Source organism: Lemur catta, chromosome 1 (assembly GCF_020740605.2).
Source record: "Lemur catta isolate mLemCat1 chromosome 1, mLemCat1.pri, whole genome shotgun sequence".
In the NCBI taxonomy this organism is placed as follows: Eukaryota; Metazoa; Chordata; class Mammalia; order Primates; family Lemuridae; genus Lemur; species Lemur catta.
In genome coordinates, this window is record NC_059128.1 from 165,780,668 (window position 1) to 165,803,303 (window position 22,636).

Here is a 22,636-nt window from a genome sequence, read left to right on the forward strand (position 1 = left end):
TAAATAATGTGGGGGTTATATTAATAATTTATTGAAACCTTATAACAATTACTCAGATCTGGGAAAGTATTTTGCACAATTACCTGGAAGCTAAAAAATCTAAAATGTATTTCAATTGTGGAAAGAGAGCCTCACTGATGATTAGTTAGCCTTGATCATTTCTGATCATGACCAACTCACCCCTGGAGACTGGTAACCGTAGGTGCTCACAAGGGAATACGCAGCTGTTCTTCCTGCCACAAGGGAACCATTCATGACAGTAATTCCTATCTGACCAAAATTTCTTAAGACCCATTGTGCCATTGTCCCTGTTTGCTGTAGCCTGTTCTATTGAGGTTTTAATTTCTCATTTGATTAGGGGGCCAAAGATCAGGTTTTTTCAGATATCAGAGATACAGCCTGGGTCTTACAAGCATCCCCCACTTCCCTGGAATTCCTTCTCAAAGATGACTAAAGTTTGAGACTATTCCTTATTCAGTGTCTACTGAACTATTTTATAAGATTTCAAAAGATCAGGCTCTTGGCTTACTTTTCAATGGAACATCTTAGGTAGTGTAAGTGACAGATAAAGCAAGGTGTTATGCAGTCCTCTTCTATATTAAAAATATTTGCTCACATCAGTGTAGACTTCATCTTGTACTTCTTGAGTGTTTTCTTATCTTTTGATTATAAAATAGCTTTGTGTTTGGCTTGGTATCCTACTCAGAAAGCATATTAGAATCAAAGTACCAAGATTTCAAAAGTCCAGGCTACTCTCCCCAACGGGAAAGTGCAATCAAAATAGCATGGCATGCATACAAATCCAAAAGTATGTTATTAAAGTATTGAGAATTAGCTTTTCTAATCTCCCCACCTGCAATTCCTTTACCCCTAACCTCCTAAAGCCTAGTAAATCATTAGCTCAAAATTGTCACAAATTGTACATGGCATTTGAAAGCCATTAGTTTTTATTATACATGAAAATTTTGACACCATTATCACTATAATCATAATCAAGGGAGTAATACTTCTCATCAGAGTTTGTCTGCAATAAAGTGATATTGTAAGTATTATGCTTCTTCCTGTGCTGATACATAAACCCATCTCCATGTGTGTATCACTTGCTTTTTAATGGTTAATCATCTCGAATTCTTACATTACCTGAAACATGGAAAAAGCATTAGTGAGCTTAGAATAGCAGTTCCTAACTTGAGATTTATCTGGGGATACTTTAAAATGCTGATGCCCTGGCCATACCACAGACTAATTAAACCCAAATCATTAGGGGTGGGACCCAATCCTCAGAATTTCTTTAAACTCTCTGGGTGATTCCAGTGGGCAGCCAAGATTGAGAACTGGTGGTTTAGAAGAAAATCTGTTATAATGAGCATGAGCAAAACACCCAAGTCAAGTTTGTAACATTACTGTCTCACATCTATTTTCAGGTATTTCGGCATGGAGACAGAAGTCCCATTGAAACCTTTCCTAACGACCCCATTAAGGAATCCTCATGGCCACAAGGATTTGGCCAACTCACCCAGGTTGGTTGGGTTTTCACCTAAAAGGTTTGTTTTTGAATCTTAAGGGAAAATGTGTATAGAATTGTCTGTTTTGATATGTTTACCCTGTTGGCTTTACTTAAGCATGAGAGGTGTATATGGACAACAGAAGAATATAGGAGCTTAGAAATGCTGAAAAGAGCCAAGAGGTATGTACATGGCAGCCTCTGAGTTTCTCAGGCTTCACTTAAAAAAGTAAAAAAAGTCTTGTAATCAATAAGCTGAATCACCAGCATTAGGGAAACATGATTCCTCTGGAATTGCTGATAGCAGAACTTGATTTCTTGTCAGCTGGATATATTGAGATTCAAGCCTCCTTATAAGTAGTCAGTTAAACACAGGGAGTCCTATTTTTTAAAGAGCATCTAAAGAGAAGGTGAACTGGGGAGTGAAGGCATCTTGAGTCTCTGTTCCAGGGCCCTACCCTCCTGCACTTGTAAGATTGGCTGGTTATTCTGTTTGGAGCCACAAGGCCAGGTGCATTGCTTCTGTCTTGACCCAAGCACTGTCTAAATCCATGAAGATAATGTCACAGAATGTTTAGAGTTGAATATCTCCAAAACTAAGGTGTCTTAATCTTGCCCAAACATTAGAGTTACCTGGAGATGTTTAAAAATATTGATGTCTGGCTGGGCGTGGTGTCTCACACCTGTAATCCCAGCACTCTGGGAGGCCAAGGCAGAAGGACTGCCAGCCTGAGCAAGAGCGAGACCCTGTCTCTACCAAAAACAGAAAAAATAGGCAGGTGTTGTTGCACACCTGTAATCCCAGCTACTCGGGAGGCTGAGGCAGGGGGATTGCTTGAGCCCAGGAGTTTGAGGTTGTGGTGAGCTGTGATGACAATGCCACCGCACTCTACTCAGGATGACAGAGTGAGATGCTGTCTCAAATGGATAGATAGATAGATAGATAGATAGATAGATAGATAGATAGATAGATAGATTTCTGCCTGGGAGGTTCTTATTTAATTGGTCTAGAATGTGGCCAGGGCATCGGGATTTTTAGAAGCTCCTTAGTTGATCAATTCACTCTATTGTGCAGCCAAGGATGAAAATGACTGCCCTGACTATGTTTCATAGAGGAGAAAACTCAGAAAGGATATTTGAGGCCAGCATCTTCTGGTTTCCAGGTCAGAGATCTTCCCAGTATAGCCTACCCATCTTCTGGCTCTTTGAATGAGAGAAGGGTAACAAAAATTGAAGTTTGCTTAATATTTACGGCTCTGTAGAAACTCCTGTTCCATTGCTATCCTTTTTCAGTAAGACCAAAAGATTCTTCTAGACTGCAGGATCTGGGTTCAGATTCTACTTCAGATTCTACTACAGCAGTGTTTCTCAAGCTACCATGTGCAAATGAATCACTTGGGGATCTTTTTAAAATGCAGATTGTATGACCTGAACTTATGTACCCCCATGATGAGCTGAAATAAAAAAATAAAATAAAATAAAATAAAATAAAATAAAATGCAGATTCTAATTCAGCAGATCTGATATGGGACCTGAGATTCTACCTGTCTAATGTACCCCAGGTGATGATAATGGTATTGGTACATGGACCACTTTTGAAGTAACAAGATTCTAGAGCTCAGATTCCTAGTTGGCCACATACTTCTAATCTGCATAATGATGAGGTGATGGCTGGCTAGATCAGTGGTTCTCAAAGTGTGGTCCCTGGACCAACCCCCTCAAAATTCTGGTTCAGTAGATAAAGAGTGGGACTCAAGAATTTTATTTCTACCATGCTCTCAAGTAATGCCAATACTGCTGATCCACAGACCATACTTTGAGTAACAGCCTCTAATTTTTTATAAATCAGGAATGAATAAACTGTGCAGATAATAAATCATTGCACTCACAGGTTGAAAGGGACCTTCAAATTCATAAAGTCCAACCTCATCATATGGATGAATTTATTCCACAAAACCCCAAAAAAGATCCCATTACACTAGAGATAAACCATTTACTTTAATCAGCTCGAGCACCAACTATCAACTAAGTACTTACTATGTACAAGTCTCTATGTTAAAGTGTTAATGAAGATGAATAAGTTTCCTTGGGGAGCCATGATTAAACACTACAGCTTTCTTTTCTCATTTTTATTTAAATATGTGTTGTTTTTGTGGAACTATTAAAACATACTGTCGTTTACCCATATAAATTTGATATGAGACAAATTTCTATGATAATGCGATTCATAAAACTTACTTTCTTTTGCTTTTATTTTTTCCCGTAGCTAGGCATACAGCAGCATTATGAACTTGGAGAGTATATAAGAAAAAGATACAGCAAATTCTTGAATGAGTCCTATAACCACCAACAGGCAAGTTGGGGAGCCAAAAGTGGGAAGCTTGATCCTTGAAAGAATTAAAATAATTATGTATATGTAAAAGTGCTTTGCCTGTTTTCAAAGGAACTTATACAAGTCGGAGATCTTGTTTACAAATGTACTCCTCTTTATACAATTATTTTGCTCCTAAAATATTCTGAATATATGTTCAAAATGTTATGTGCACCTATGTAAATACTTTATCTTGGCAAGGAGCCACCACTTAATTGGTCTCATTTGTCAATTCAATTGTTGGCCTACCAGGTTGCTTTGTACTGTGGCATGCTGATAATATTACTTGTTCCATAACAGATATTATGGTTATGATGTGATGACAATGTTTGCTAATATTTTAATATGGGTGTCCTGCCCTTTCTCTAATACCTTGTCAGCTCCACAGGAAAAAAACCCTCATGTTTCCTCTACGTTGACTTCTGTTTTGATTTTTCTGCTCTAGATTTATATTCGAAGCACAGATGTTGACCGGACCTTGATGAGTGCCATGGCAAACCTTGCAGCCCTGTTTCCCCCAGAAGGTACCAGCATCTGGAACCCCAACCTGCTCTGGCAGCCCATCCCCGTGCACACAGTCTCTCTTCCTGAAGATCGGGTCAGTATACTAGGAAAATTGGGAGATTCCACATGTGCCTGAAGGGTGCAAGGCAGGCTGCTCAGTACTCGGGGATTTGGAAGTCTGAACATTCCTTGGGCTATACAGTTTTAATTCTTTCTTAAATCAAAGTGCAGAGGACAATATAGGACATGGAAAGTCCTAGGCAACTGAGAGTAGGAATCGAATTTTTCTTTGGATCTTTACTATTCACTTTGTTTTGCCACTCTTTCAACTTTTGGCAGTTGGCCCCCTCCATTTTACACACTCACACACACACACACACACACACACACACACACACACACACACACACACACCCCTCCCGGTGCTCTGCCTTCAATACCCAGGCTTTTGGTGCCCCACACAGGTTTTTTCCCTCCCCAGAACATCCAAAGTTCTCTATACCTACCAAACACTCCTCCCTTCATGAAAGATCCCAGAGGAAAAAAGAAAGATTTGAGTGAATAATTGGTGCCCAAAATTTTATATGTGTCATCATGTTTAACTTTCATAACAAACTTGAATGGACAATATTATTGTTTTCCTTTTACAGTGAGGGAAATAAGTGCTCAGGGAGGTGAAATGACAAAGAAAATTGGTCCAGAGCCACATGTCTGGCAAGCCTCACCTCCAGGATTAAAACTAGGTCTATTTCATTCCAGAGCAATTTTCTTCCCTGTAGAATAGTGGTCCTCAAACTTAGCTGAATATTAGAATCACCCGGTGAGTTTTTTTTAAAAAAAACCTTGATGCCCAGGGCACTCCCCATAACAAATCAGAATCTTTGAGGGTGGGACCCAGGCATCAGTATTTCTTAAATAATTGCTCTAGATTATTCCAGTGGGAGCCAAGTTTGAGAACCAGTTCCATAAGCCATGCTTCCTGATAAATAATTCTAATCTTCCAGGTGTGGAACATAAGACTATATGAATGAAATAGTTTGAGACAAAGAATCCTTTCCTAATTTCCCTGCAGTCACATCATAGGCATGACCATCTCATCTCTTTATGGCTGAAGCTTAGCCTGGCTGGACCCAGCCCTTTGCCCAGTGATCTCTAGGGTAGGTTACTATCCTCTTTGTTCTGCCAGTACTCCTAGAAATTTGACTTAATTGCTGCATCCAGTGACTTAAGGATTTTTCCCAAATGCTTAATAGAAACTGCCCTGCTCTGTCAACTTCACTGGAGGTCAATCTACTCCAACCACTTTTCCGATGTTTCTTGAAAAGACAGGATGAGTTATTTATATTTCTTTCCTTCACAGAATCAGCAGTGAAATATTATGACTGTGGTCTTAAGAGTTTATAAATATTTTCTTCCAAAAATAAAAAAAAAAATCTCTTTTACCACAGTCTTTTTCAGAGATAAAGACTGGATACTAGCACCACATTTAGCTAAATATAAACCAAGGTAGCTATTTAACCCTGATCCTGAATGATAGTAATTAAATAGTAAAGAGATGCATGTGCTATAAGAAGAGGAAGAGAGAAACAGGGAGAGTGAGGGAGATGGAGAGAGAAGAAAGCAACATTATCTACCTATGACTTCCAGCTTCCTACTCACTGAGGTGAAAAAAATTCTAAAATCAATTAAGAAATCTAACAAAATCAGTTAACACAAGGTTATTCCCTTAGCTGTGCTAAGTGCTATGGCGAAATGTGAGGCCAAATTTCTTCCCTAATTCATAATTTGTTTGATGAAAGCAGATCAGTATGTGAGAAACGTGTAGAAGACAATACAGGGTGGTGGGCAATGATTGCAAGTGCAAGCTGTCTGTGCCGGTGAATTCAGAGAACGAGACATACCAGGAGCTGCCCCAGGGCAGTCTCTCAAGTCTTTGTGGAGAGACTGGGAACTTGAACCAGACCTCACGGGAGGGGTAGGAGAGGAGAAGGCAGCACAAAACCATGGCACTGAGTGAATATGCACAGTCCTAGTTATTCTGTGTCCAGAGTTCATATTTAGCAAGAATGAAAATAAATTGAATAGCTATGTTGGGTACAGATTAGAGAATCCAAATTTAGTAGCCAGAAGAAATCTTGAGCTGAGAGAAAGGAAGTGTGATCTTAGAAGGTCTGGATTTGAAATTGAAAAACCTAGGTCTGACAGCCAACTACTACTTCAGTTATATGACTCTGAGTAACCTCCCTACACCTCAGTCTCCTTCTCTGTAAAATGGGAACAACTGGACTTACCTAACTTCTTCTTAGGCATTTGTGAAAGTTGTCAGTTAAGAAACAGAAAAGACATTGTACACTGCAAAATTCTGGACAGTTATCTGGGCAGTTACTCTGTTTACTTTCAGCCTGACAATTGGTGGATGAGAAAACTGAAGTTCAGGAAGGTTAAGTAATTAATTAAAACCTAAGCTTTTGGCCGGGCGTGGTGGCTCACGCCTGTAATCCTAGCACTCTGGGAGGCCAAGGCAGGTGGATAGCTTGAGCTCAGGAGTTCGAGATCAGCCTGAGCAAGAGCAAGACCCCATCTCTACTAAAAATAGAAAGAAATTATCTGGAAAACTAAAAATATACATTTAAAAAATTAGCTGGGCATGGTGGCCCATGCCTGTAGTCCCAGCTACTGGAGAGGCTGAGGCAGTAGGATCGCTTAAGCCCAGGAGTTTGAGGTTGCTGTGAGCTAGGCTGACACCATGGCACTCACTCTAGCCAGGGCAACAAAGTGACACTCTGTCTCAAAAAAAAAAAAAAAAAAACCTAAGCTTTTTAATAAACAGTCCTCTTCTTTTTTGCTCAACAATATCATTTTTCTCCTATATAAAAATTTGAAAGCCATTCAGGGAAATATAGACTTAAAGCAATGGACATAAAAGAAACCTGTATACATTCTTCCATATTACACACATGTGCTTATGGTGCTTTGAAGCATTTATTTGCCTGACAGTGGCTTTGAAGGAAAAGGCATTAGAGGCTTGGAGAATAACTGTTGAAGTAAAAAGAAATAAAGTCCTGAAATTAGATGGTAAAACATGTTAGAGGAAGGAAATCAAGGTAAGATCAGGTGACACAGAATCAGAAATGACAGACAGGAAGCAACTTATAAATGTTTTCTGAGTAGCTACTTATATGCCAAACCCTGTTCTAGGCATTAACAATACAGCAGTTAACAAAAAGATCCTAGCTCTCATTGAGTTTAATATTTCATAGGAAATAGATAGATGATAAAGAAGTAAATAAATAAAATAACTTCAGATGATGATAAGTTCCTTGAGGAAATAAAACAAGTTACTATTAATACGATAGTGGCTGGGGCAGGATGGCTAGGAGAGCTGGGGTGGCATCAGCTAGGGAGTGATGCAGGCAGGAACACGTTTTGCAGAGATCCTAGGCCTACATGTGCAGGGGACAGTTAGAAGGCTCACAGCGTTGCTGGAGGGCAGCTTGAGGACAAGTAATAAGAAAGTAGAGCAGCGAGATTGCTGGGGGAACAACTCATGTAGACTCCTGCAAGTCATGGTAGTGAGTCTGGATTTTATTCCAGATAAAATGGAAAGCCAGGGAAGGTCATGAACCACCAAGTGATTTGATATGATTGATGCTTTAAAAAAAGGTTAGTGTTTAAATAGTAAAAAACGATCAGTGTAGCTGCTACGTGGAAAATGAGATGTGAAGGCAGAAAGAATCGATGCCAGTTGACCAAATAAGATAATATTGCAGTAGTTGAAATGCAGGTTGTGGTGGCTTGGATTGGGAGAGGACACTGAAGATAAAGAAAATGGGGTTTTTTTGTTTGTTTGTTTGTTATTTTTTAATTTTTTGAGACAGAATCTCACTCTGTGAGCCTAGCTCACAGCAACCTCAAACTCCTGGGCTCAAGCAATCCTTCTGCCTCAGCCTCCCAAGTAGCTGGCACTACAGGCATGCGCCACCATGCCCGGCTGATTTTTTTAATATATATTTTTAGTTGTCCAGATAATTTCTTTCTATTTTTTTAGTAGAGATGAGGTCTCGCTCTTGCTCAGGCTGGTCTCGAACTCCTGAGCTCAAACAATCCTCCCGCCTTGGCCTCCCAGAGTGCTAGGATTATAGGCGTGAGCCACCACACCCAGCCAAGAAAATAGGTCTTTTTGGATATATTTTAAAAGTAGACAAACAAAAGTGATTAGTCTATGAAGCAGGTTATAGACTTTGCCATTGGCAAAAGTAGAGGAATTACAAAGAGGAAATGGTTAAAAATGAAGAAACTGAGTTCAACTTTGTACATGTTAAATTTGAGGAAGAAGAGAATCATCCAAATTAGTGGTATCTACCAAGAGCTAGAAATACAGAACTACCCACAGATGGAAAGTGAGGACAACAGAATGGATTTGGGAGTCACCAACCTGTGGGTTATATTTAAAACTACAAAAGATTGTCAAATTTAAACTCATTTTAGGATGATCACTTTGTCCTCATAGAGATTTTTAAAAAATATTTTTCTATATATTTAATATGTACCCTTTTAAAAATCTGTAAATCTGCAATAACTGAAGTCAGTGAACACTAAATTGATCTCTTAAGGTTCTTTCCAGAACCTCCAATTCATTTCTCCATCCTTGTGTGTGTGTGTGTGTGTGTGTGTGTGTGTTTGCACATGTGCACACAAACGTGCACCCAGTGCTAGAAATGAAAGAGGTTGGGGAGGAAGCAAGATAACAGTGATCATTCACATGGAAAACCAGAAGTGTGAATGTTTACCAACAGCACAGTCCTGTTTAGGCAAGTTTATGACAGAAAAATAAAGGCTTTCAGTTCTGGGTACATATCCTGCTATCTTAAGACCTAAGGATATTTGTCTCTTTCCCTTCAATTTTAGAATTTCCATTAAGGTCAAAACACATTTGAATCTTTTATTAAGGTTGCTTTAGACCTGATGAGGCTGAAAATATTGCTGCAACTTAGTAAGCAAAGTTCTGCTGACTAATAAAGTTCTTATGATCTTTCTTTTGTCCTCAGTTGCTATACCTGCCTTTCAGGAACTGCCCTCGTTTTCAAGAACTTGAGAGTGAGACTTTGAAATCAGAGGAATTCCAGAAGAGGCTGCATCCTTATAAGGTTAAAAAGTAGTAGTATTTAGTGGTCTACATGAGTGTGAGAGCCAAGACAAAGGATGAAGCTTCAGCTTCTTAAAAGTATGGGATGAATATGTCTGTTGGTGGCTGGCTATAGCAAAGGGTTAGAATGTTTAATGAGGGAAGTCATCCCCTGATCCCCTTCCCTGTGCAGGGGGCCACAAACCAGTACAGAAGCTGGTTTGTGATTGATTTCTAATCCTGTACCTATGGCCCGAAAGGAACCAGGTGCAAGTGAGTGGCTGGATGAGAATAAATGCAAGTCTAAAATCACCTGCCTTATCACAGCTGAGGAGCTATAAGTATAAGACTATTATACTTCATATACAAAGGATATTCTTTTTTGTTTCCATGTTTCTTTGTGAAATACACCCTTTCAGGACTATACAAAAGGAAAATATAATGCTTTGCATTTTTAAAAATAATCTTTTTTCCTCATTAATACATTCATATGGTCCAAAAGTCAGAAAATATAAAAAGGAATACAGTGGAAAATCTCTCAGTGATCCCACAGGTAACCACCGGCATTATTTCCTTATGTAGTCTTCCAGTTTCTTTATGCATATACAAACAAACACAAATATATTCCGATAGTTTCCTCTTTTGTTACACAAAAGTGGTATACTAGTCACAGAGTTAGGTAACTTTGTGGGTTTTTTTCCCATTTAACAAAATATCTTGGGAAATATTTCTATATCTCTACATAAAGCATATCCTTATTTTCTTTCTTTCTCTATTTTTTCCAAAAGTGTACTATTTGTATTTATGGACATACTATAATTTATTTAACCAGCCCCTATTGATGGAAAAGTGGACCATTTCCAATCTTTTATTTTTACAATCTGTGTGAATACTTTGTACGTCTAAATAATTTCACAAGAATATCTGTGGGATACTCTCCCAGAAGTAGACATTCTGGGTCGATTTGAAATATCAAATCACCCTCCAAAGAGGTTTTACCATTTTCTACTCCTGTCAGCACTGCATGAGAGCGCCTGTTTCTCCACAGCCTTGCCAACAGTGTGTGGACAGCGCTGGGGATGTTTGCCAATCTGATAAGTAAGTGAAAAACGGTGTCATTAGAAGCATCCCTCTAAAATCAGGAATAAGACCAGGAAGCCCACTATCATTACTATTATACAACATTGCACTCTAGTACTTTTCTCTTATAACGAATGAGCTTAGGTATCTTCATCTAGTTCAATGTCACTTCCTTTCCTATCCCTTGTCTATTTTTCTTTTGGATTATTGGTTTTCTTTTTGCTGTAAGTTTTTTAAGAGCCTTTTCTATATATTTAACATTTCTGTGATATGAATGGTGGGGTTTTTTTGTTTGTTTGTTTGTTTGTTTGCCTATTGACTTTGCTTACAGTGTTCTTACCGTATAGGTTGTAAGTGTATCGATATATTTTTATATGGATGCTATAGTTGGAGTCATTTTAGAAAAGCCTTCCCCACTCCTAGGTTATAAAAGAAGTCTGCAATGCTTTCTTTTAATTCTACTACAACTTCATTTCTACATTTATATATTAAATCCATTTACAGTTTATACCAATGTTAGTTATGAGGTAGGTATCCTACTTAAGTTTTTACCCAGATTATCTAATTGCCCTATCACTATTTATTGAATGGTTCATCATTTCCTACTAATTTAAGCTATTACATATTAAAATTTCCATATATGTGTAGTCTACGTCTGGAATTTTTATTCCATTCAATTGTCCTTACTAGCCAAAACCACAGTTTTAATTATTAAGATTTTATATGTTTTAATATCTAAAAGGTTGGCCATCCTTCATTGTGCTACCTTTTCTGAGTTTTCACAGCTATGTTTTAACTTTCTTTGTGAACTTTAGGATCAACTTGTCTAGTTCCAAAAATATTATTTTTTGATTTTTAGTGTTTTTATTAGGGTCACATTAAATTTATAAATTTAAGTTTCTTTCAGATTTACAATATCTGCAAACAATAATGGTTTACCTCTAGTTTTCCAAAATTTATAACTCTGTTTCTTTCTTTTTGGCTAGTACTTAAAGCACAATGTTATGTGGCAGTGTTGGTAGCGGGCATTCTTGTCTTATTCCCAATTTTAAAAGTTTTTTCCTATTAAGTATGCTGGCTTTTGAACCAGAAGAGAGATATTTTTATCTAGGTGGGAAGTGTCCATCTTTCCTATTTTCTTGAGTATTTCTTTAAATCAATATTGATTGTTTAATTATCTGAAAGATCTTTTTAACATTTTTTAATATAATCAAGTTATTTTTCTCCTTGGATCAATTACTATGTTTAATTATATCCATAGATTTACTAATATTGAACAATCTTTACATTTCTCAAATCAAAACCCTTTCTTTTAATGTGGCATTGAGTTATTTGCTGATATTAATATTTTACTTAGGCCTTTTGCATTGATATTTACAAGTGACATTGAACTATAGTTTTATTTTGAGGGCAGTCTTTGTCAGTATCAATGTTATACTTAATTCATAAAGTTTTCTTTCTTTTTCTATGCTCCAGAACAGTTAAAATAGCATTAGAATAATTTATTCTTGAAAAGCTTGGTAGAATTCCTCCATGAAATCATCTGGCGCTAGAGCTTTTGTGTTTAGGGAGGTGACAGCAGGAGCTCTTTAACAATTATTTCCATTTATTTTATGGAAATCTGTTGGAGCTAATATTGGCAAATTGTAGTTCCCTAGAAAATTTATCCATCAGACAGACAATATCGGCAAAAGGCTTCCCAGAGATTGCTGCCAATTTCAGCAGTCAGATAGCTGAACATCAGTTCTTATTATTGTGGCAATCCAAGAATAATATAGAACCTAATAAAATGTTGGTATTCCAACCAGATTTCATATTTATAGCCAGAGACCAGGTCCTGTTTCTGTTGTGTTTTCCTGGGATGCTTCTGCCTGAGATATGCTTTCCCTTCTCACCTGGGACATTCATTTACATATGAGTTATACTTCCCCTACTTCTAAAAAGAATTTGAGGCAGTGCACTTCAGTCTGATTCCAGCACAAATTAGGAACACGTGACAGTAAGCCAGCATTTATCTGCATTTTAAATGTAATAATGAGAAGTGATCAATTAGTGCATATAAAATTTTTGGGGTTGGCATTATCATAGCCAATATTACCGGTGGACTTTTTTGTGAAGAGCAGGGGCAAATTTGCCCCATATAGAACATTTGGCAATATCAAGACATTTGGGTTACACTACTAGAAGATCAGGAAACCCACTGGCATTTAGTGGGTAGAGGGCCAGGATACTGTGAAATATTCTACAATACACAAGATAGCCCCCCACAACAAAGAATTATCCAACCCAAATATCAGTAGTGCTGAAGTTGAGAAACCCTAGTGTAGAAATGTTTTTTCTCTGTTTGTGTTTCAGGATTTTATAGAAACCTTGCCAAAACTTTCAGGATTCCATAGCCAGGATCTTTTTGGAATTTGGAGTAAAATCTACGACCCCTTATATTGTGAGGTAAAAAATATGTATATATCTAAGGTTAACTTTCAATATCATTTTATAATTTATGTTTATTTTGAAATAGATAAATACATTTTCTTTCTCTTTTTTTACAGATGTAGTACTTATATTTCCTTTGACCTTGAAACATAATTCAAGACTTCCTCATATTAACTTGAAAATCCTGACTTCTTGTTTTTTCTCTCCATTATTTATGTTTTCACCCTTTAGAAAATTGCAAGCAAAATTGCTTCACTTCTATGTGTCACCACTTATTTGTCTTGCAGTCACTCAAGAAAGCTGGGCTCCTGTTGTAGGTTTTAATGGAAAAAGTAATATTGTTTTATACAGTAACAGGAAAAAAATTACCTGGATTTGTGGCTATAGAAATAAGCAAGCCAACAGTAAGCCAGACTATTGAAATTTGCTTATCAAGAAAGAACCCCTTCCTTGTTGTGCAATGCATTTGTGGCTAGATAAATGATGATTGTTTTTCAAGGCTACATGGTGTTTTTTCACTCACCATGCTCCACCTTCTGGCCAAAAGGAGAACTCTCTATTCCTGTTTTCCCAGCCCATTCACTAAATCCTGGGCAAGATTCTGATCACCCACCTGACTCATACCCACTTCTGATTTTGAAGGCACCATGAGAGTCTAGGGGGTGGTAATTACTCCTGTAGTTCTGTCTCAATAACAGAGGACATAGTTTGTCCCTCAGTGATAGAGTTAATTGACCCAGCCACATGCTACTTGCTAGTGTTTTCACTTTATCATCAATGGTATGTTTCAGTGAAGATTTGTTGGCTTTATAAAAGATTCTTCAGTGGAAACAGGAGCTCACATTTTAGTTCCAGTCTTGATTTTTTTTTTTTTTTTGGTCCTTACTACAGTCTTATCTGAGCTATTCTGAAATGTAAATGTGGCCATGTTATGTGGTACTTTTTCACATCTCTCTCACTTATTTTGTCCATAGGTCACTTCACTTTGGTCTCCTCTTTCATGAACTCACTCTTCCTCTCTCTCTCAATCCTGACTTTGAAACTGGGGGACTCCTAAGCGACTCTTCCTAATGGGTAATAAATATTGGCACAAGGTCTCTACCTGACCTGCTTGCAGTTATTCATCCATTTAAAATACCAAGTACCTTCTGTGTGTAAAGTGCAGACTTTCTCCAAGAGCAAGTGAACCAGAAGTTGATGGAGTGGACATATATTATTGGAGGCTCCAGAAATATATTGCCTTTTCCAACTGGCCTCTCAGGCAGGTCATTCAGCTTTTAAGGGAACATCATCTAACCCTGTCAGCTTTTATCTTTCCCAAAGGCTCATAGAAAGATTTCTAACTCTTTCCTAAAGGAATGAGGTACATTCTTGCCCTCCTGCACCCTTCCTCTGCAAAATATGAATCACCCGTTGACCCTGAGTTAAGCCAAATGCCATGGAGTTGGTAGGAAGGGGCAAATTTGTTTATCAAAATTTTTCTTCTGAAAATCAATACCACTGCTTATCACAATATAAAGTCTTCTTAGAAAGAAATGGCAGGACAAGATAGACTGGCCCCGATAGTTCTTGTGGGATAACAGAAAATGTTTTAAATGAACAAAGAAAGCAGTCATAAATAAAAATGCACATACAGTTTCTTCCTTTTTCTTTGCCACAGAGTGTTCACAATTTCACTTTACCCACCTGGGCCACCGAGGACACCATAACTAAGTTGAGAGAATTATCAGAATTGTCCCTCCTGTCCCTCTATGGAATTCACAAGCAGAAAGAGAAATCTAGACTCCAGGGGGGTAAGTATTAAAAAAATAAGAGGAGCATATTGGATCTGTGGTTGGATGATCTGGGTCTGAGTCCCAGACCTCCCACTAATCAGCTGTGTGACCTCAGACAGGCCACTTACTCACCAGCTCCCACTCTGCACAATGGGGATAATAACAATAGTAAGGATTAAAATGAATGTATGTATTCAAAGGGCCTAGAACAAACGGTACCTTGTACACAATACACTGTCAATGAACACTATGTTTTACTGTAATCATCAATATTATCGACTCGGGCCTTAGTTTTCCCACCTGGAAAACAAAAGCTTTGGCCTAAAGATAAATGATCCTTTCCATGCCTTCCAGATCAAAGAATCCAGGATTTGTGTCTGGTGGTCTATAGGATGAAGTTTTCAAGTGGGAGGTATGATAAACATGGCCTGTTTTCCTGAAACCCTGCGTGGTGGCCATTGTTTAAGTTGATAAAACAGGTTTTACAGGCCAATTATGCTCTGTAAATTAATATATATTGCAATTGACAAGTCTGTGACACAGCTTAAATTTTTCCATTAGTGCTAAAAGTTATTGAGATTTATTTATCAGTGATGCCTCTTCTTGGTTAGAATTGGCCCTTCAGAGATAGGACACTCTGCCATAATGAAGGTGACCCAGGCAAGAGAATGCTGGATCCTTGTAATCAGGATAAGTGGGTAGAAGACAAAAGCCAGGACCAGGCAGGACAGAGGTAGATGCTGGCGGCTTTTGAGGGCAGCTGGGTGAGTAGGCCAAGACACCAAATGGGGTGTTAGGCTCAGATGTGGTTAATGTAGGTGTTACTGAGCCTTCCTGGATAAGGGGTCAGGCTCCTTCTCAGTACAGAGATTCAGGCAGCCACTCCCACTGGATTGTAGATGACCTGCAAGATAGAAATTATTTACTCTTCCAAACCTTAGTACTTGCTAGTACAACGTGTTGTTACAGAATACCAAAGACCATGTTGGAAACAACTATAAAGTTTTTGAAGAAACAGCCAATGGAGACAAAGGAAAATTGTTTAAATAGTAACCTGTTCTTAATCAGAACTGTCCTATTGACTAATAAAGAATCTGCATAATTCTTAAAAAAAAAAACAACTAAGGATGAAGAGCAGGAGAATGTCCAACATGTCAGGTTGACATCTGAAGAAAGTCCAAGCCACAGGAGATTTTCCAGGTCAGGTTGACACATATATTCCAGACATTTTGAAGAGATTAAAACAATCACATCAGGATTCCAGCCATTGCCAGACCCTGTTCACCACAGGATCAGGGCAAGCCCATCAGAATTCCAAGAGAATGCATACAAGCAGAGCACACTGGAGGATGGACAAGCCTGGGAGGATGTCCATTCAGGGCTGCGTAACTAGAGAAAGAATTCAAACCACTGACCAGAAGAGGAGTCAATTAAAGCTAGAAAGGCAGGGCTGCATGTCAGGTATAAAGAGTGAGGCAAGAGTGAGCAGGAGGACATCTCATGAGGTATGAAACCAGGATGATCAGGAGAAAAGTGATGTGAGATGAACAGAGTAGGTTGGGGCAAGAAATTTAAGACAGTGGCCATTAATGATGTGCAGATGTGGCAGACCTGCTGTTAAAGAAGTCCTTGCTGTATGGCACAGAGACAGACTTGACAGAGATGTGCAAGTCCTTACACCATATTAAGGGCATGAGCAACAAGACCCAGCCCTTGAGGAAGGAAGAGCATCCAAAGAGGAGTCTTAGCTGGAAGCTGCAGTGTTGGGAAAAATCACCAGGCAGGATACAGACTGTGTGTAGGGGCAGAGCCCAGGAAGAAACTCAATTTTATGTGCTTAACAACAAAAGATGCAGAGGGTGCCTTGTTGGCCACCTAATCAAGCACCAGGCCTCATTTCTGGCCTGCCAGGTGCCAGCAGTATGACTCAGTCCCAAGCCCCATCAAATGGTGGAGGTTAAACTCTTGATTTATTTCCTACAACCCAATCATGGTAGACTAGGATTCTGGCCCCTTACTACTCAAAGTGCAGTCCATTGTCCAGCAACATTGGCATTACCTAGGAGCTAGCTGAAAATGCAGAATCTCAGGCCTCACCCCAAACCAGTTGAATCAGACTCTACATTTTAATAAAATCCCAACTTGCTTTATACCAGACAGGGGTTGACAGTAGACGAATAATTAATGCTGGAGTATCTATATGTGAATTTAAAAAATGGCGTTTATCTTAGAAACTTACTCATGTTTCTTCCTTTTTTCCCCCTTGGGACCCTTGGCTACTAGAAGATTGCATTTGGGAGAAGCCACTTCCCCTTTCTGGATCTCAGTTCCCCCATCTGATAAGGGGATTAAACTAGAATTTGTCTATAAGAGTCCTTCCGTGAGATGTACTCTGGTCTTGGATGCTAAAGGCCGGCACTAGTGTGTACCCACCTGTTCCACTTTCTGGAGGAAATCCCAGTGCCATTGACAAGCCAGGAAATTTTTCCCTGTGGTTCTGCCAAAACACAAGCTCAGACTATTGTTCAGCTCTGGCTAGGCAAGAGAGTTTTGTCAACCACTCACTTGTTGAATGATGAAGCGGCTGAACAAGGTCTGCATAGAAACATGCATTGTCTGGCATAATGCAGGAACATCAGGACTGTGACCAACATTTCCTGACCTTTGCCAGAACTTTTATTCTGTCATTTAATTTCAGGGGTGACGCATTCAGTAAGATACACACACTAAAAAAAAAAACCCTTAAGGTTAGATTAAGAATACATGGCTGGTCACATCAGTTAGAGTCCTCTTCTTGGTCTAGGCCAGGAATTGGCAAACTACTGCCTGTAGACCAAATCCAGCCCACTGCTTGGTTTTGTAAATAAAGTTTTATTGATACACAGTCACACACTCATATTTCATTAAGTCACACACATAATTCATTTACGCATTAGTTATGGCTGCCTTCATGGTACCACCACAGAGTTGAGTAGTTGCAACAGATCTTATGACCCACAAAGCCTAAAACATTTACCATCTAGCCTTTTACAGAAAAAGTTTGCCACCCTCTGCTGCAGCCCAGGAGTGAAGGAAATGAAGTTTATGTCTTCAGAGCAATGATATTTTGTCTAGTTTATGCAGATTTAATAAAGGATGCAGCAAGGAACTTAGAAGCTAGCTTTATGCTCCAGTGTGGTCTAATGATAATGAGTAAGGTTCTGACATGCCAGATTCAAAGCCCAGCTTTTCTGCTTATAAGTTGTGTAATTTTGGACAAGTTGCTGAGCCTCTCTGAGCCTCAGTTTCCCCACCTATAAAATAGGATTTTGACATGCTAAAGCCTGGGGATAGTTGGATAGTCACCCCTAGTTACTCCTGGGACAAGAGTATAATCATCCCAGAGCCAAGAACTGGCAAAATTTTCACTATCAAGGCTGCAGCCTGCCAAAGAGGCACCTGTTGACAAAGGGCAAGTTGCTTATTGCGTGGCTGTCATGCCTTTCAGAAACCTGGCTATAGAGTTTAGTGCCAACATGGCATGATGATCAAGCCATGGGCAACCCTCTCTGGGATGGAGGGATCTAGACCTGTTATACATACAGCATCTAGCTTCTCCCATACACAGTTAAGGAAATTCTATCATCTACACAAGGAACAGATCACCTACCTCCTTAATTAACCATTTATTGTACTCACTGGTATACAGACCTGTCTCTTCTTACTATTTTATAAGCTTTTTAGAGGACAGGGACTATGTCTGATTCACCTAGCACAGTATCTGGCCCATCATAGCTGCTGAGTGTGTATTTGCTGAGGGAACCACAGAGTTCCCTGGGCTTATAGTCAGTCTGTTAACATCAATGCCCTGCTCATCACAAAACATACACACACACACACACACACACACACACACACACACACACACACCACTGGTCATTCTCAAGCCCGGAGAACATGCATAGTAGAGAGACCAACAGAGACACCAGGGGATAGTTATGGAAGTCCCTGAGGCAACATGTCCCCATAACAGAATCTGGCACCACAAGGTGCCCCCCAGTCTTCGGTGTCTGCAAATAGGGTGGAGACTGAGCTGTGCATCTGCCTTGCACCCCCTCAGGAGGAACGGCAGTTAGGTTTTTGGAAGTGTAGGGTAAAAAGGTTTCCTCTACTGAAGACAGAACCTCAGGAAGAAGCGAAAGATGATGGTTGCCCCCCAGTAGTGACACCCAAGGTAGCCTAGAGAAATGGTCCACAGAGAACAGTCCATGAGCTGCATAAACATCCGGAGAGCTGCCTTCGCCCGTAGCCTCCCGCAGGCCTGACTGCCAGAGAGGGGAAGCAAGAGGGGTGAGGACAGACAAGTGCCTGCCGTGCTGTCGTTTCAGGTCTGCTCTGGAGAAGAGCACTGGCTAACTGCTGTCTTGTATGATCTGAAAAAGCCATCTGGAATTCCTTCCAAGCTTATCGTGCCCCTAACCTGAGCTTTAACACGCCTGGTACCGTAGTCCCAGTGTGCCAGTGCAGCTCTCCTCACCCTGCTGGGCGAGTCGCTTAATGTCTCTGGGCTTCAGATGCCCCACCTATAAATGAGGGGTAAGGCAGACGTAGGATTTAGTAAAAAATGTGTGTAAATCACACTACCGAGCACACAGCAGGCACCTGACCAAAATTAGGGGCTTACCTCTCAAGTCATGGCAGGGAGAGTCCCCAACTATGAATTGACAAAAACCCTATGAACTAAAATATAAGCCTATGTCTGGTCCCACTGCATTGCTGATCTGTCTTCTTTAAGGTGTCCTGGTCAATGAAATCCTCAATGACGTGAAGAGTGTAACCCAGGCATCAAGCGACAGAAAACTTGTCATGTATTCTGCAGTAAGTATTTCCGTCTTCATTTAACATCAGTTTGTTCAAGTGTGTAATCTCTTGCAGCATGGGGCCGCATCTTCATCTTCATTTCCTCATCACTCAGAAGAGGGTAGGCACCTGCACAGAGCTTTTAGAATTAAATGCATCATTCTGGCCTTTGAGGAATTTATAGTCTAATACTGACAAGACAAATAAACATATAAACACCATACAAAGCAGTATGGAAATGTCATGCAATCAAGTGTCCTAGTGCCTCAGAAAAGGTAGCCACCTTTTCTGTCCTGGGAGGACGAGAAGAGAAGCAGGAAGGCTTCCTGGAAGAGGCAGCACATGCAACACATCATGATGGAGGGGTTAGTAAGTGTCTCCTCACCAGTGTGTAGGAAATATAAAGGGAATTATTAGGATAGAGGTGAAAGGCCCGGAACATTATATGGAGAAGTTGGTACCAAATTAGTAAATGTTAACTGTGCTGCCTGATACTTAGTGGCCACATTTAACTATTTAAAAAGTAATTATGATTAAATAGAATTAAAAATTAAGTCCCTCAGTTACACTAGCCACATTTTAAATGCTCAGTAGCCACATTTAGCCAGTGGCTACTAAATTGGACAATACAGATATACAGCATTTCCATCATCACAGAAAGTTTTACTACACAGCCCTGATATAGAGTCTCAGAAGTCTGAGCTAGAAGGCAGCTGAAAGACCATCTTGTTCTGCTGCTGCTTTGGTTAATGTGGAGAACAGCAAGGAAGCAGCGGAGAACCCCTACAGTGTCTGCTCAGGGAAGGCAGGGCAGGGCTGATGGGATAGGAAGAGCATTTCAGAAGTTAATCCCTCTTGTAGAATGACTGGATATTGGGAACAGGATATGGTGTAGAAAGCCTTTGTAATGTAGAAAAATGGGGATGAGGCCTAAAACTAGGGCAGTGAGAGGACAGGAAAAGAGGTAAGTGGGTTATAAGGAGAGCTGAGTGTGCATGTCTCAATGATGAATTGGAATGTGAGTGGAGGGAAATGATGTGGAAGGCGAAGCCACAGGTGAAGGCAGCTTTCGGGTCTCCACGGCAGGCAGAAGGGTGGAACTGTTAACAGAGGTGGTCTTGGGCCAGGTGAATGTATTGATTAGACAATGGGTTAGAAATGCCCTAGGGGCATCCAAGCAGGAAACTCCAGATGGTAAAGGATAGAAGAGGGAAAGGAAAGGAGAATTGCAACTTGAGGTTAGGGCTACATTTGGGAAAAGAAAGAAAAGAGAGAGAGAGAGATGTTGGAGAAGACTTCCATCTTGGAGCAGGAGCCAGGGGAAGGGGCAGTGTTGGGGATGTATCATGCATACAAATAGCTGTCCACGTCGTCTGTGGTGAGCAGGGAAACAGGCTGTAGTATGCTGACTCCTTCTCCCACTCCCCATAGCTGTGGTTTGGCTGGAGAAAGCCATGTTTTCATTCATGCAAGAAGGTGAAAGGTGACTGAAGATAAAGGAAAGTTTGCTTATCGTCAGGGGCTCTAAATGATACAGACTAAAGAAATAGCCCTCGGATGGGGCAGAGTGTGCTGCTTCCTGGAGAGAGGCAGGCCTGAAATTAGACAATTTAGCCAGTTTTGTAAGTTTCTAATCTAGTTTCCAGTTCTAATTTGTTGTGTGACTCCTAGCAAGTCGTATCTGTAACTCTCTTTTTTCTCTATCAGATTGCTTCTAGCCCCTTTTGAATATGCATATGCTTTCATACAGTTTAGGCAGCCCAATCTTATCCTATTTTTGTAGATATGGAAATTGGGGGTTGCCTAAGATTAGATAGCTGATCAGTGGCAAAACTGGGACTTTAAACCACTCCTCTGTACCTTCCACCCACGCTGAGGTCAACATTTAACTTTATAATTTTTGAGCTGCACCCTCTACTTCCTTACATTTTATCCTCCCTAAACCTTTATAACCTCATATACTCTTCTACAATTTTGAATCACAGATGATGCTGATCTATAGAGAAATATAATGTGTTCCAAAATATTCTAAAATTTAATGAAAATCAATGAAACAAGCTAAAGAAAAAATAGGCTCTATTGGGAAAAGGCACAGGACTTAAAATCAGAAAACTTAGTTCAAATTTATTTACCTCCATTTAGGGGTTATATGACATTAAACACAAGTTACTTCTCTGGGTTTCAGGTTTTCCATCTTTTAAGTGGAAATAGTGATATTTATGTAAATTTCATTGCCTAGAACACAGATGTTCTTTTCCTCTCTACTTTATTAAGTCGTTGGGGGTATGGGAAATTTAATTGAATCAGAAACCATCACAGTGTTCTACAAGTACTAAACACTGAATGTAAATCTGAACCAGAGGTAAAGAAAATAACTTGCTTCAATTTCTGCAGCATGACACTACTTTGAGTGGCCTACAGATGGCGCTAGAAGTTTACAACGGAAAGCTTCCTCCCTACGCTTCCTGTCACTTTATGGAATTGTACCTTGACAAGGGGTAAGTGTCTAAGTGCTTCACAAAATCAGTGTCGCTGGACCCCAGGTTTTGTTATTGTTATTGTTGACTTAAGGATTGTTCCGCCTGTCTTTGGTTTGGTTTTATATTCAGAGGGAAGAATGGTGGTGAGTAACGGTATCTTTGCTAGTCATGGCTCTTTTTTCTTTGTTTTCATGCAGACTTTTATTGGGAAATAGCGTGCATACACTGTAGATGAAAAATTGAAGAGATCTACCCTAACTGATAGATATTACATTTTTTAAAAAATTAAGGTATTCTAGGAAGTATGCACGCGTTGTTCTCTTGGAAAACACAGGCTGATAGATGGCGAGAGAAAAATTAAAGTTCTTTCAATTAAAGATGTCAAATATATCCATTCACTTTCTGGTGATTTATTTCCGCCAGTCAACATTCTTAAAAGTACAACTTCTGGCTGGTGTTTACCTCTTTGCAACCTGGTATGGCCTTCCCCAGCTGATCACAGCTTGGCTTGAACCCACCAGAATG

At 39.7% G+C, this 22,636-nt stretch overlaps 1 protein-coding gene across 3 annotated transcripts in view; it reads left to right on the plus strand.

The window, feature by feature from the left end:
• Positions 1-22,636, plus strand: part of ACP3 (acid phosphatase 3) — a 47,511-nt gene that overhangs the window by 10,765 nt on the left and 14,110 nt on the right. For all 3 annotated transcript variants that reach the window (XM_045538743.1, XM_045538733.1, XM_045538752.1), the window contains exons 2-9: positions 1,425-1,520; positions 3,771-3,857; positions 4,321-4,473; positions 9,428-9,526; positions 12,940-13,032; positions 14,678-14,810; positions 19,567-19,649; positions 22,026-22,129. In XM_045538743.1, coding sequence (XP_045394699.1) covers positions 1,425-1,520; positions 3,771-3,857; positions 4,321-4,473; positions 9,428-9,526; positions 12,940-13,032; positions 14,678-14,810; positions 19,567-19,649; positions 22,026-22,129 — 848 coding nt within the window. The remainder of the gene's footprint in view (positions 1-1,424; positions 1,521-3,770; positions 3,858-4,320; positions 4,474-9,427; positions 9,527-12,939; positions 13,033-14,677; positions 14,811-19,566; positions 19,650-22,025; positions 22,130-22,636) is intronic.